This window comes from Magallana gigas, chromosome 2 (assembly GCF_963853765.1).
Source record: "Magallana gigas chromosome 2, xbMagGiga1.1, whole genome shotgun sequence".
NCBI lineage: Eukaryota > Metazoa > Mollusca > Bivalvia > Ostreida > Ostreidae > Magallana > Magallana gigas.
Window position 1 is genome coordinate 54,190,967 of NC_088854.1, and position 14,021 is coordinate 54,204,987.

The 14,021-nt window shown below is 35.4% G+C and overlaps 1 protein-coding gene across 14 annotated transcripts; it reads left to right on the forward strand.

Moving 5' to 3' along the window:
• Nucleotides 1-74: 74 nt before the first annotated feature.
• Nucleotides 75-12,062, forward strand: LOC105331672 (uncharacterized). Of its 14 annotated transcripts, none has more exons than XR_010711351.1 (9): nucleotides 75-1,310; nucleotides 2,044-2,079; nucleotides 5,325-5,345; nucleotides 6,007-6,048; nucleotides 6,885-6,981; nucleotides 7,803-7,931; nucleotides 8,937-9,861; nucleotides 10,643-10,725; nucleotides 11,449-11,515. XR_010711351.1 is itself a non-coding variant. In XM_020068673.3 (9 exons), exons 1-8 carry the CDS (start codon nucleotides 388-390, stop codon nucleotides 10,709-10,711), a joined length of 2,259 nt encoding a protein of 752 aa, XP_019924232.2. In that variant the 5' UTR covers nucleotides 75-387; the 3' UTR covers nucleotides 10,712-10,725; nucleotides 11,449-12,062. The 14 variants fall into 14 exon arrangements, 12 of the variants coding, with proteins under 12 accessions (XP_019924232.2, XP_011432275.2, XP_011432270.2 ...); XR_010711350.1 differs by having other exon boundaries at nucleotides 8,937-9,977; nucleotides 11,449-11,493; XM_020068673.3 differs by having other exon boundaries at nucleotides 6,007-6,033; nucleotides 8,937-9,893; nucleotides 11,449-12,062.
• Nucleotides 12,063-14,021: the final 1,959 nt, after the last annotated feature.

Sequence of the window (14,021 nt, forward strand, 5' to 3'; positions counted from 1 at the left end):
TTTCAAGAAAATGGAAGCTGTGCAATCGAATAAAATTCATAATCACAACATTTTAATATTTTACGACATAGAAAATCTGAAAACGTGAGCTGTTCTGTTTAACACCTCTGTTGCGAGGAATAAGCAAGTGTTTAGAGTCGCATGTGAAAATATAAGTGTTATGATTTTCAGTTGTTTGATTCGAAAAAAAAATATATTTCACTTATTGATCACGAACTGTTTTTAATGGAGAATATTTCGACCTAGATTATATTAAACACTTGTAGTAACAAGTTTCGTGAATCCGCGCACCTGTTTGAAGGGAACAGCCAAAACAATGCTGTCTGCTTGCCAACAGAAGTAGGCACGGTCTGCGATGGTAGAGAAAGGGTGTCTTAAGCCTCTCAAATGACGATCTCCGTTATTCGCAGGGATATGACATCGGAAGAAAATACAGAATGTAGTCATGAATTTAATTTCTATTTGGATAGACAGTTACAGAACAAATTGATTGAACAAGCTGAAATTCTTCAAGCGGATGAACTCTACTCTCAGTTCAACATCAGTAATACGGATTCAAAGAATGTGAATTCCAAAGTTCTTGGGAAGAATGAAGATATTCAGGGATGGTTTGGCGAACCCAAAATTGTGCTACGCAAACCTGAGAAAGAAAGTGTTAAACAATCTCAGCCTTCATGGCGTGATTACAGAAACAAACAGGTTCCTACTCAGGATCCCTTTGTTTTTAAACACTATGGGGATATCCGAGCTTACATTGAACAATACCGCAGGGACCATACTACTGGATTAGGTTTTAAGTCACACAGTGCTTTGGACCGGATGCAAGGAGATGGCCTCCGTAGATATGGTCAGTCCCCCTCTAATGTTCATATCCAGCACCAGAATGCGTGTAACTGTGGTGCCCCTCCTTGTGCCTCAGAAGTCCAGAAATACCTGACAGCTGCCTTACACTCAACAAATAGAACTCTGACATCCACCACAGGATTTAATCATTCTCAATCTCACGGAACACAAAGTGCCAATTCTCATCAAACACCCAGTACACCCCACACCCCGAATGGACACATTTGTACAAAGCACAACCATCACCATCATGTCGAGAGAAATAGCCAAGCTTATAAGTACAAACTGTCTCCAGACTGTCAGACAATGTGGTCAAGTCGAACCGACTCTCAGAACTCGGAGCGACTTGATCAGCCCTCTCCTCGTATGCAGTCGGCTAAAGTATACACATCTGGAAAAGTCCCTACCAAAGTGTCTGTTCCTGCTGCCCCTCCCAATGGTCAAGTGAAGCGCCCCCCTATATCTGTGTAAGTTTTAACCACATCATAAGTATCATTTTATGAGATCTGTTAGTAACAAAGTTAACAAAGTACAAATTTATTTTATTCAACAGGATTTGAAAATTAAGGTATTCTTCCTATGGTTAAAATAGCTATAGAAAGGGATGTGGGTTGTGTTTGTATGCAAGGTTTTTTTTCTTGGGTTCAAATGTTAGTGCAATGAATGAAATAAGGGATGATAGGGCATGTATACTTATTGGTTGAACACATTGCACATTTTGAGTATTGAGAGAATTGTCACACAAAATATTTTGCCCTGAAGGTGAGAGAGATTTGGGTTGCTAATGCATGAATACCTGTTTGTTTAGAAATACGGTTTTCATAGTGTACGTATAAACAGTGTGCACATGCATATTAAAAGAATCAACCTAGCTTCCAAATTGTTAAACCCAGGAGGTACAAACGTATCAAAGAAATAGAATGGTGGATTAGCCTCTTAATGAACTCTACCAGGCAATATCATAGTACATGTATTACATGGAAATGGGTGATAATTGTGACTGGAAATCAGAATCAGGGCATGCACATTTTATTCAATCACTATTTGTGGAATCTTGCATATGTATGTACACAGGAATGTAAATTCTTATTCATCATCTGCATGTGATAGTGCTTCAATGATGACATGCTTTCCATTTTTGGCATGTATTGCATCTTGGTTGCCTTAAGTGTTTAAAACATGTCTATCTCTCTTCATTAGCAGACCAAAACTGAGGAACACTTTCTTAGGTGTCAGGTAGTAAATTCTTTGTAGTTTTATCATATGCACCTTTTTCTGTTATTAAGTATTTATATAATCAAACACTGTTAGCCCACATTCTGTATGCATACATGTATTGCAACTTTGCATGTGTATACTCAGGGACTGACAAAGTGCCTTGTTTCTAGACCCTGAGCATGTAGAGATTGTCATAGCTTTTGTCAGTCCTTGTACTTCAGTTTAAGTTTATTTGCCTGCTTAACTTTCCTCACAAGATCACAAGTGTTTCAGAGAGAGAGAGAGAGAGAGAGAGAGAGAGAGAGAGAGAGAGAGAGAGAGAGAGAGCAAACAAGGGATAAAGACAAGAAAGAGAGAGGGATAAAACCTTTTTAAAAATTCAAACAATTATGTGTCGTGATCAGACAAGTTATGCATTGTCCAAAACACGGCAGGGAATGAATGGACTTTATTTACAGTTTCTAATTTAGACAGTCAATTTTGTCAAGCATTCAAGCAATTATTGGGTTATCTGCGTTTCATTATGTAGAGCTATTTCACTCAGAAAGAGATTTGGTTGCCACTTGAGTTGTATTTGATAGAAAAGTATTTTAAATTCTAAATGTAAATACACAGGTACAGCAATGAGTAGATTTTTTTGTTGGTTCGTTGGCAAAAAGGTCCCCCCACCAAGAATGTGATCGATAGGGACATATTTGGTTGTATTCAAAATGATTCGTTGGTCAATACTTATGTATAATTTCTTTTTGTGGGTTGTTTTACTTTCAACTTCAAGAAGTGATTTATCGAAGCTATTTTATCACCTTATCAACCAAGTCAGTATATATAATTTGAGTGACAGTGACTTGGAAATTCACATTTTTTTTAATCTCTTTTACAAAAATATCTATTGAATAAAGTTGCACAAAATTTACTTAGGTGCAATAGAAATAAGATTATATTTCTTTTCCAGTTGCATTGTAAGATTATTACAAATGACTTGAATTTTGGAAAAATGCCCAAAAAACAGAAGTGTGCACTCATTAGGGAAAACAAGTCATTCACTTGCAGAATTCTATGTGCACATGGTATTGTACGGATTATTCTTCAAATACTTTATTGGTTGGCTTAAGTAGGCTCTGATTCAATACTTGTACAGATTTTGTGAAGTAGAATTCATTTCTTATCATGTTAATGAGGGGATAGATTACTTAAGATATTAAAGCAGGGGGCTTTGAATCACTTTAAAAAAGATCGTTAAAATCCTGCGTAATATGTATTGGAATCAATTTGATTTATGATTGAGTACAGAACAAAAACTAAAAGGTTCTCCCTGAAATGCACAATTGGATTAAAGATTTGATGAAATTATAATTTAGACATGCTTGTTGCTATATCAAATTTCATATCACAAACTCCACTTTTCTCTCTCTAAAGATCATTTCATATCAAATTGTGCAAGTAAGTATATTCTACAGAAGAACTTGATTCAATGTGGAAAGTCAATACAAGCAGAAAGTAGAACCTGATGAAACTAGCCACATATGTATAGACTGTAAAGCAGTAGAAGATTCGTAGTGTAGAGATTGTGTGGTTAAACTTAAAATACAAAATGACATTTGATAGTCATTCAGCGTGATACAGGTTTAAGCTTGAAGAAGAAAATTCCATTTAAAATTATCAGCAAAGATCAAAGTCTAATCAATTAAATGTATTAAGCTTTATAAAAGCGGGATGTTGGGATTTAGTGCAAATTTACCCATCTTAGAAAAATTCAGTACATTTCATGATTACATTGCATTGAGACCTTGATAGTTTTTCCATACCCCAGCTTCACAGTAAAATTCATTCCCTTTTATATAATTGGAACATTAGAATCGCAAACATTTGCAGACATTGACTGTTAAATGTTTCATGAAAATCATTTTCTTTCTATCGACAATGGGAAGGTCCTTCTGATTGTCGTGGACTGTCTTCTTATCTAAATCTAAATAGATTTTTTTATGTGTGTATTGATTGTAGAACTCCAGTCTTGGTGGTTTCAGCTTTACTCTTTTTAAGGAATCAGATTTCAGGTGTATTCCGAGTTCTAATGGTTCCATTGATCGGCAGGAAATGTCAATAAAGGGTGAAACTTGTGTTGCCATTTGTTCAATATTTAATCATAACTAGAACCAATAGTAAATACACACTGTAGAAGAGCTTTATTGAAATATGCTTTATCCTCAGATAGCAAAACAAACAAGGGTCTTTATAATCTCAGAATTGATTAAAAGTTTAACCAGTTAAACATACAAAAAAATTAAATTATTATTAATGTGCAATTACAATGACACATGCATAGAATAACTGAAATCATTTATTTTTTCAATAAGCATACAGTTGTATATGAATTGCATACACACATACAGACTTTTAACTCTTTACTTTACCAAATAAATTGATTAATTTTATGAAAATATTCTCAGATGGAAGCTTATAAGTGCATAGAGCATAACTTTGATGCCAGAGACATTTTTCTAACCTTCTTTGTCAATCAAAAACTTGTGGTCTCAAAATATTGAAGGGTAGGTTTTCATTTAATAAAATATGTGTAAGATGGATTACTACTCGACAGATTATTAAATGCCCTATAACAAAACAACCTTTTTCTAGCTCTTTGGTGGCTAGTCTGGAATTGTTGTCAGAACTTTGTGTTTATTCAAAAGCCCAACAAAGCAGAAAATCTATCTGAATGCCTTATCTGTGTTAGTTTACAGAGGCACACACTAGCAAAACACAAACCAATCAGTAAGTCCAATTCCTTACCAAATTACACAAACCAACAACTATGTATGTCAAATCCCGTACCAAGATATACTCAAGTCAAGTGTTTAAAAAGGATGGCTCGAAGCATCTAGAAACAACATTATTAAAGAGAAACCCATTTCATCCCATTGCATAAAAACCTTATGTTTTCAACAAATAACTGTCCAGATTTTAATATTCCATTGTGGATTGATAACATTTTGTGTACCCAGTTTACCATGTTAGATATAATTGTAACCCAAAAGTTTAGCCTCTTATAAAAAATGCAAAATTAACTCATCTGGTACATGTATATGCTGCTAGAGAAGACCATCAACTTTTGACTTTGTAGAAACTTTATATGAGAAATGAATTAGTTACAGAGTTTTCTTTGGAAAATGCCTTACAGCTATATTCTGTTTTTGGCCTCAACAAAACTACTTCTGTTTATGTATATGAATGATCATCTTATTCTGTACATCTTTGTCACTCTGTAGCGCCTGGCGATTGCCGAGTCGGTAAGTGTAGTACCAACCAAATACTTTTGATTTCAATCTTTATTCTTGACATATATTTTTTCATATAATTATATAGATTAAATTCTAGAAGTAATAATACAATGTTCAGGCCAAAAATGAGAGAAACTAATCAGAACTTGATGCCTTTTTTTCTGTAAGCTCGCACTTCACTGCGGAATTTCTCGCTCAGCAGCTTCTCTGTTGTCTCTCCTGTTGTGTATCTTGTTGCTCTGTTGTTGTGAATTTCCTGTTGTGTACCTACACTGTCTGTTGTACATGTATATATACGTGTTGTATCATCTATTGTGTAAACCTGTCCCTGTATTAACATTACGACTTTATTCACGATTTTGTCCATCTTCATACCTACTGCTCACGTCACGCTTACAACCCGTAAAGTAAAGTGGAAGTGTTCAGTGTTATCATCACGTATTTATTCACGCCCATGTATATCCATTTGTTTGTCATTGTTTGCAATGTTTCAGCTCATATCTCATTTCATGACTTTCATCTGACATCACATCTGTTCATGTTGACCATTTGCATAAAATTATATGTAGATTTATAGTTATTAAAATTGAAATTTAAAAAATTCAAAATTTGCGCTGACGAGTTGTAGATGTAAAAAGATAGTTGACAGACGCCATTTTCTGCCTTGCAGGGTCGGTTTGCAGGAGACGGATAAACAGTATATCAATTTATTGTAATTCAGATTGTTTGTTATATAGACGCTTCCAATCTTGTTTTGTCTATGCATTAACAGTAGTCTCCTTTCCCAGCTTCTCTGGTATCAGTTATCTTATCCTAGTTTGAAGAAAGATTATTGATTCAAATTCTAACACTCTTGATATCTGTAGGTTGTTTTTCAACTTGATGTCTAGAGTGTTATTAGAACAATTTCAAAAAGTTGTAAAATATTTCCATTTACATCATATGGATAAATTTCCGGATATATACATTAACGAAATTGGGAGCATTTGGAAGAAATCAATAAGAACGAATCTGTTTTTTCTTATTTTCGTACTTTTGTTTGTTATTCATTATTTGTTGTTTTTTTATACCAGCAAACAATTGTAACAGTTAGGATTCTTTGGGTTTTTTTTGGTTGCTGGAGTGTAAACACAATTTTGTAGTGCTGTGATTCTGGGGGTTGGAGATTAATGCCTCTGATAAAGACGATCCGAGTTTTGCACAAATGGGTTTTATTATTGGTTTTGTGTTTTTATTTCTGCCGGGTTTTTTAATGAGTAATTAAATGGCGTGGTTGATCGCTTTTACTCACATTAAACGATTGGAATGGTTACTAAATCGACCGGTTGTAGTTCCCTTAAAATTTTAAGTAACACATTTGTTGTTGGAAGTCCTTGAAAGAATCTGCTCAAAGAAGAGTATACTAGTTATGGTCAACAATGTTCTAACGTTTATCATCTTTTTTTATTCAACTCAAGCCTTTAAACTTCGTAATGTAAATTATTGGTGTTCGATTGGTTAAAACATTGTTTTAAAATAACTCACAGGTGATTGGTTGCTTTCTTTCAGGCAGAACAACCCTAACAAACCGGTAGAGACAGTGGCGCCCCCTGCCAATGGAGTTCGTACATTAGATACCCTGGCATGTGTCGCCACAGACAAACAGGTAGATAGGAATTACCGGCAGTATATCGGCCCAATTCACTGGTTCATAAACCTCTATAACACTATAGGCCATACAGTGATTCACCGGGCTAGCTTTGTAAAGATAATACTCTGATCAAATCTATGTAAGACATAAACAATTTCTTGTCATATCATTTAAGCTGTTTATACACCATCTAATCCTTTGTAAAATTCCACAGCGTTCGTTTTAAATTCTTTTTTGATATTAAAAGTAATGTTGAAAAGATACGGAGCTATTTCAGAAGATTTCAGTTGATCGAGTCTCAGTGTGACACGGGAGATACATGTACTAAAGGACTTGAATATAGACTGGAATTATTGGGTTTGCTAAAATTGATCATAATGACCATGAAATAAATAATTCAGTACTGTAGAGTATATTGATGTAGAGAGTACGTTTCGTTCAAAAAACTTACAAGTTATTGAACAGACCAAAATCAGAACAGATCTCCAATTTTGGTGAACTTCAAATTTATTTATTTATTTTAATATTTCAGTGACTATCAGAATTACATCTTTGGTTTTGATAAAATGGATGTAGATTTTTTTACATATCTATTTGAATTCATATCGCCATCTCTTGATCAGATAATTATGTCATGTTGTAAACTTTGAATTTCACGGATGGCAGTAAATACAAAATTTACAACATGATAACAGTTGTCATGTTGTAAATTTTGTATTTACTGCGACCCGGTAAATTCAAAATTTACAACATGACAATTAAATACCCCTCTTGTATTTAAATCTTAATTCTACAACCACCTTCAATTGATATTTTTGACTATTTTATTCAATCAGAAGCAACGTCCTCTCACTTCCGCTGTATCCGTGAGGTCACTGGGTCACGTTTTGTCTGACACCAGGGGTCGCACCATATTGCGACCGTCAACGGTTACCTCCACCGAGTTCTATGAGCATCCCAATAACGTATGAACATGATATCCAGGAGTATACTTTGTATCTAGAGTTTTCCCCACACCCACAGCATCTTAGTGCACATGAAACCTGCATCACGTTGTTTTTAACTTTTTTCCTAACTTAAGTTTGAATGATCACCTGTAACTCGTAAAATACAATAACAGTGACCCGAAAGACTTCTGAAATACCTTCAAACAGTAAAACGCAAATCTTTTTTTCTTCTCTTTAATCCACAGGCCCTTTGCTCGGGGATAATGTTAATCCTAAATTGTTAAAATAACTAAGGTTTGAAGTTCCATTTATGTTGTATTATCCGCATTAATGCTTTATTTATTCCTTGACGAACCAATCCTTATATAAATTTATGATTCTGTATATGTAATCTGTAACTATTTCCTCAACCAATAATTGTCAAAGATGCGTGTAACAATCCCAATGCAACTTGTATCTGATTCAGTTTATTCCGAGATGTTAATCATGGTTTTGTTATGAAGTAATTATAAGAATGATGCAAGTTTCATGTTGTAAAGTAGAGTTGCCTTTCAGGTTGCACAGACTGTGTTGCGGGACTCTTTGGAATGGCAAAAGGTGTACGATGTATTCTCTTGCTCATATTTTCATTATTTCTTTATCCAGTGGTATTTCGGACCTATCCATTCGTTGTTTTGCGCGTACTGTAGAGGTTTTGGAATTAATTAGTTGCTTTAAGTAAACCTTTTGATAATTATTATTAGGCCAGAATTTACGGTTAGTGAATTCAAGCGTTGTATTTCAACGATGCTTGATGCTTTTAGGATAGATATTTATAAGTAAAAATTATTCAATTTAATGAAGATGTTTATTTAAAATACACTCTTTTTTCACATGAGTATGATGAAATGACAGGGTTTTGATATGTTTTTGTAAAAACTATATGGTGGTGGCGGATCTTTATAACCCTCTCAAAACTACTTGTATTTACAATGTTGGTATTATTCACATGTTTCGCTTTTCAAATTTTGCTTTCAAATACAGACAAAAAATAGGGATACCCCCAAATCAGACCGGATTGATCTGGATATTGGAGCGTCAGTATCCGAGGATGAAGATGTGGATAACTCAGAGGATAGTGACGCCATCAGCATAAGTAGACTATCTACAGCATGCCTTGGTGCAGACGTGAGAGTCAAAAACGAATCTCTAGAACCTTCTTGTACCTACCACGTGTTTCCAACAGAAATGATGTTGGATAGTAGCGTTACTGTTTTAAATACTAGAAGTTTAACATGGTACCCATCAATTTCAACTCCCCCGCAGCCGCGGCCCAGAACAAAGCATTCAAAGAGGGATGCAACACCTTCTCCCTCTATGCCAGAAATCTCAGTGGCAGAGTGTTATAGCCCGCGGTTGCTGCGATCAAGAACAGAAGACAGAATAGACTTTCCGATGATAAAGAAAGATGGCAAGGGAATGCTAGTGACAGCAGACATAAATATTGGGGAACAAGCTAAACTGGAATCTACCAGAACAGGGTCTGGCTTAGCAGACGAACTAGAACGCGATATAGAAACTCCTAGGATAATGTCATTGAGAGAAAGTAAGACGAAGCTCATGAAAAATCTCCGAAAGAAGTATGCTGGTTACGTCCATAACAAAGGCAAGAAGCCTGTCCACAGGCCGACTGGTGCTCAGGACTCTAGTAGTGTTAAGAGTCTAAAATCCGAGAGGACAGGATCCATTCATAGCGGCAAAGACTCCAGGAAAATCCAAACAGCGGATCCAGCTCTACATTACTGGAAGCTAGACGAACAGGGAGAAATCGACAGAAAGTCCATCTCCTCCCACAGAAGCAGCCGACAACGAGAAGCAGACGAGGAATCCATGATCAAAGTTGCCGAGTACCTTCTGAGTGATACCAACATCCTGGCATCTCAGGGTCAGGCACTGGACCAGTCGGCAGGTCACAAGACTGACGTGTCCTTGGCTGAAGGGGTGACTGGCTTTACGTGTTTTCACCCCACCTAACTCTGCCTAACATCACTTGACTGCTGTGGAGAGGACAAGCTCTACTAAGACGTAATTCTCTGATAATAACACTGTCCAGTTTTACCCATGTACCGCAGTACTTGAGAAACTAACTGTGATTGCCTTGTAACGCTTGTGCTCACTTTCGAGTTGCGTGTAATGTGCATGCGTGTAGTTTTTACAAAACATACCAAAATCATTTTATTGTCATTCATTTATATTTATAGTTAGGTTAAGTATTTTATTTTAGAACATTTTTTCTTTGACATATAGTTAAGATGTTTTAAGCCAGCAATGTGCATGTTCTTATTCAGTTACAATATTTCCTGTCGTATGAAAAATAGTAGAACCCATTATTTATTTTATGAATTATCATTTTCCATATGCCCTTCATGAATGTTCGGTAGACAGTATTTATATTCCTACCATTTTTTCAACACAGATTCACCTCTTAACTAAGCAACCCATTGTCTTCCGTAAGAAATAATATATCACCCTATACCCTAATTCACGGTTTCGACGTTGTTTCACGTTTTGATTTCTAGTAGTTTTCTACCATATCCCTTTATACCTTTATGCTAAGTAATTTCATTAAATTCATTTGATATCAAGCAGTCAATTTATTGGAATAATTTATGCAGAGTACGAACATCATGAGATTGTGTATTGTACCGAAGTTTTCAGGAGTGAGCATTATGTTTTTGCCTCGTTTTCAGATGTGGTTTGACGCCAGCGGTAGGGCCTATGTCAGCTTGGCGGCCCGTTATGACCCCCTCAGAAAGTAGACTTTCATTTTAAGGTATCAGGGTTTCCATGTAGTGATGTAGTCATGTTACTAACAATGGAGAATGCTCAGTATTAACAGTCTGTAGTCTATAGCTTGGCGACAGTGTCCACCAATGTAGTCGTAGTCTATTGCACAGAGAAGGCTATGGTACTGGTCTGACGATCTCCGCAGAATCACTCTTTTATTCTTGGAATGTAACGTTAGATGTAGATATTTTCTTACTATACATTAAAACTGTCCTCATACTTGCATCTATATTCACACATACAAACCTTTCCTGTTTAATATCTCACTAACAGCGTTTAAAGATCAGCATGGACTCCACACATGCTTCCCTTTGCTTTCTTTTCTTTCCTCTGTGGCCTCTCGGGGAATGCAGTAATTTCTCTTCAGTATATTGTCATGCTCCATTCACTAATAATTTAATATATCTATGTTTAATTCCAGAATGAAGGTGTCGTCCTCTGTTAATTTGTACTTTTGAATTAATTGATGGTCTAAATGACGTATGCATGCATGCATGTAGATCACTTTGTACATGTAATAATTAACATGTAACTACTATTGTTGTCTTCGATCCATACATGTGGGCGTTTCAATTTTTTATCTTCTTGTATATGTCATTATTTTATACATTGTATTTGTTCTAGTCAAAGTGATAATTTATTTGAAATAAGATCAGTCCAGATGGTTTAGATTTCAATTACGTGTTTGATGCACCATTCTTTGTTCTAGGAGGAAGTCCCCGCGTCCAGTGAATTAACATGGTGTGAGAAACTGGAGTTACTTAGAGCGGTCAACAAGCCAAAAGAGAAACCGAGAGTGAAAATGCCCAGACTAAAATACATAAAAGACATGGTGGAACCCATTCCTGAAACAAGGGAGCCGGGCCGAGCTCATTTGTATGAACAGAGAAGGATCAAACATTTATTGCAACAAGTTCGCATGAAAGGAAAGGAGCAACTTGATTGGCTGAAAGACCGCGAGAATCTAATATGGCAGTCAGCGGAAGGATCTAGCTCCGGAAGTAGTGACGACTTTTCTGACGAGGAAAGATTTTCCAGCCGCCGGAAAGAGAAGGGCCTGACTCACGAAGATGGATATATCCTTAATAGATACCAAGTAAAATCAGTCGTCAGAGGTGTGAAGACCATCTCTGCCCTTCAAAGAACAAATACTGAGATTTTTAAGGACTGAAGAGATTTTACGACTTTCATTGGCCGTCCAGATTTCAATGTCAGGGATTTTATATTGCATTGAACGGTGCTGCTAACATTAACGACAATCTAGTCTTTTTTGTCATGTGTTGAATAAATGTCATGTTTTTAATAAATATGATTTAAGATTTTTATTATCATGTTTTGGTCTTTACAAGACGAATTTTATTTTTCCATTTGACCCACTACAATTAATGTTTCATATATTTTTTATAAATTATACAATATAACACAAAGTAGAAGTTGTAGAAAATTAGGCATTCGAAAGCAGTCGTCACAATTCCTTGGTTACAAGGCCTTATTCGCTAAACAGTGTTTTTGAAAACAAGCTTAGAAAGCATGACTGAAAGGCATGTTTGAGCGCGCACTTTTATAACGGATATAAGGAATAAGGAATCGTTCTTTGAGTATTATGAGGTGATAATTTCGGTCGGGGCGTTGTCAAATCCAATAAAGCCCGAAGGGCTTTATGATAGTTTTGACGACGCTCCGACCGAAATTATCACATCATAATACTCAAAGAACGATTCCTTATTACTTATATTATTTCCAATTTGTACACTTTAAAACATCATTATTTCAAAACTACTATTTTTTTTATGTAGCACATGCTATGTATTACTACGCGGCGCAGCCAATACCGTTTTTCGGTTATACCATAAGACGCCCATTTTTTTTATTGTCACTCATGTTTTATGAGTTATTGGGTTTTAGGGTTCAGAATTGATTCGTAGTGTTATCACAGACAAAGATTGTTGAAAATGTAAATATAATCTGATAAGATTTTTTTTTCTATGCCAAATTTTTAAGGTTTTTCGTTTTAAAAAATTCATCCACAATATTCCATTATTTTATCTATACCAAGATAATATTTCAGTGGAACCCAGAAAAATGTACAAAATTTTGGACATGTAAGGTGCGCTGCCTAGTGGTGAAACCTAATTTAAACACAAGCGCTAAATTCAATTTCTTCGCGGGATGCCAACGTGTCGGCATATGTGCATGAGGAACGTCGATGTTACGTATGTATGCTTATTGTATTTGTAGTGTACATCAAATTTACAAGTAAATTACTAATCGGATGATGACATGCGATGAGAATTGTTTAAAACTGTTTCTCATTCAGCGAACGACTACATTAATAACGTCATATAGCGTTTTTGAGACGTTGTCTTGTTAAAACATACCCTTGTATCCAAAGTTGGTGATTTGCCTATTTCATGCATCGGTATACGTTAACTATAATTTACTTGTGGAAAGTATTAAGTATTAAATATAAAAGGATGATAGATTAAATGAAACCATGTCATCAGTACCAAATAGCCCTTTTATAAACAATGACGTGTTACCAAGAAACATTTTTTATAGAGCGTTCCAACACAAGTTACTTTATAAAGTCTACGTAAACTTTATAAAAATGAACTTTATGCATCTATTCCACATAAGTTTCAATCAAAAGAGGTACCGTTATGATCTAAATGTGACATTTTCTTCAAGATGTGTTAATTGCTAGCGCCGGTTTTTGAGCATTTGCTTGGGGGAAACGTTTGTTCGGACTCGTAAGAAAGACATTTATAAATGTAATCGTCCCAATGGCTCTCCTTTAAGTCACGCTTCCTTTCAGCTGTTTTTATTCATCTAAAATACCGGTACATGTATCAAAACAAAGATGAATAACTCCGGCAATATTTTCATATTGTTAATTACACATCGAACAGCCCTTGTATATATAGCAGCTGAATTAATCAAAGTATTAAAAGTACTTTAGAACTGGACTCTTTTTAAGTACAATTGACTATTGTACATATTTTTGTTGTAATAAAACTGACAAAGAGTTTACTACTTAAATAGAACCATTTTGATGAAGGTTCTATGCATGTAAATAAAAGAGATTTTCAATGCTTACATTCAACATTATTGATAGCTTAAAGACATTTTTTTGAAAAATAAGGTACACACATATTTGACCGACTGCTTTGTATGAATATACTGTATAAGGAATATACATGGCCTCCACGTGACAGCTGTCGGCCAATAATTTCCTTACAAATTGACAGGAGGCAAGTTGTTGGGTCATATGTGGGTCTATAG

Coding starts and splice junctions, on each gene's coding strand:
- LOC105331672 (XM_020068673.3), top strand. CDS start 388: ATGACGATCTCCGTTATTCGCAGGGATATGACATCGGAAGAAAATACA. Junction 6,034..6,884: donor TTGCAGGAGACGGATAAACA/GTATATCAATTT, acceptor GCTTTCTTTCAG/GCAGAACAACCCTAACAAAC. Junction 6,982..7,802: donor GTGTCGCCACAGACAAACAG/GTAGATAGGAAT, acceptor TTATTCAATCAG/AAGCAACGTCCTCTCACTTC.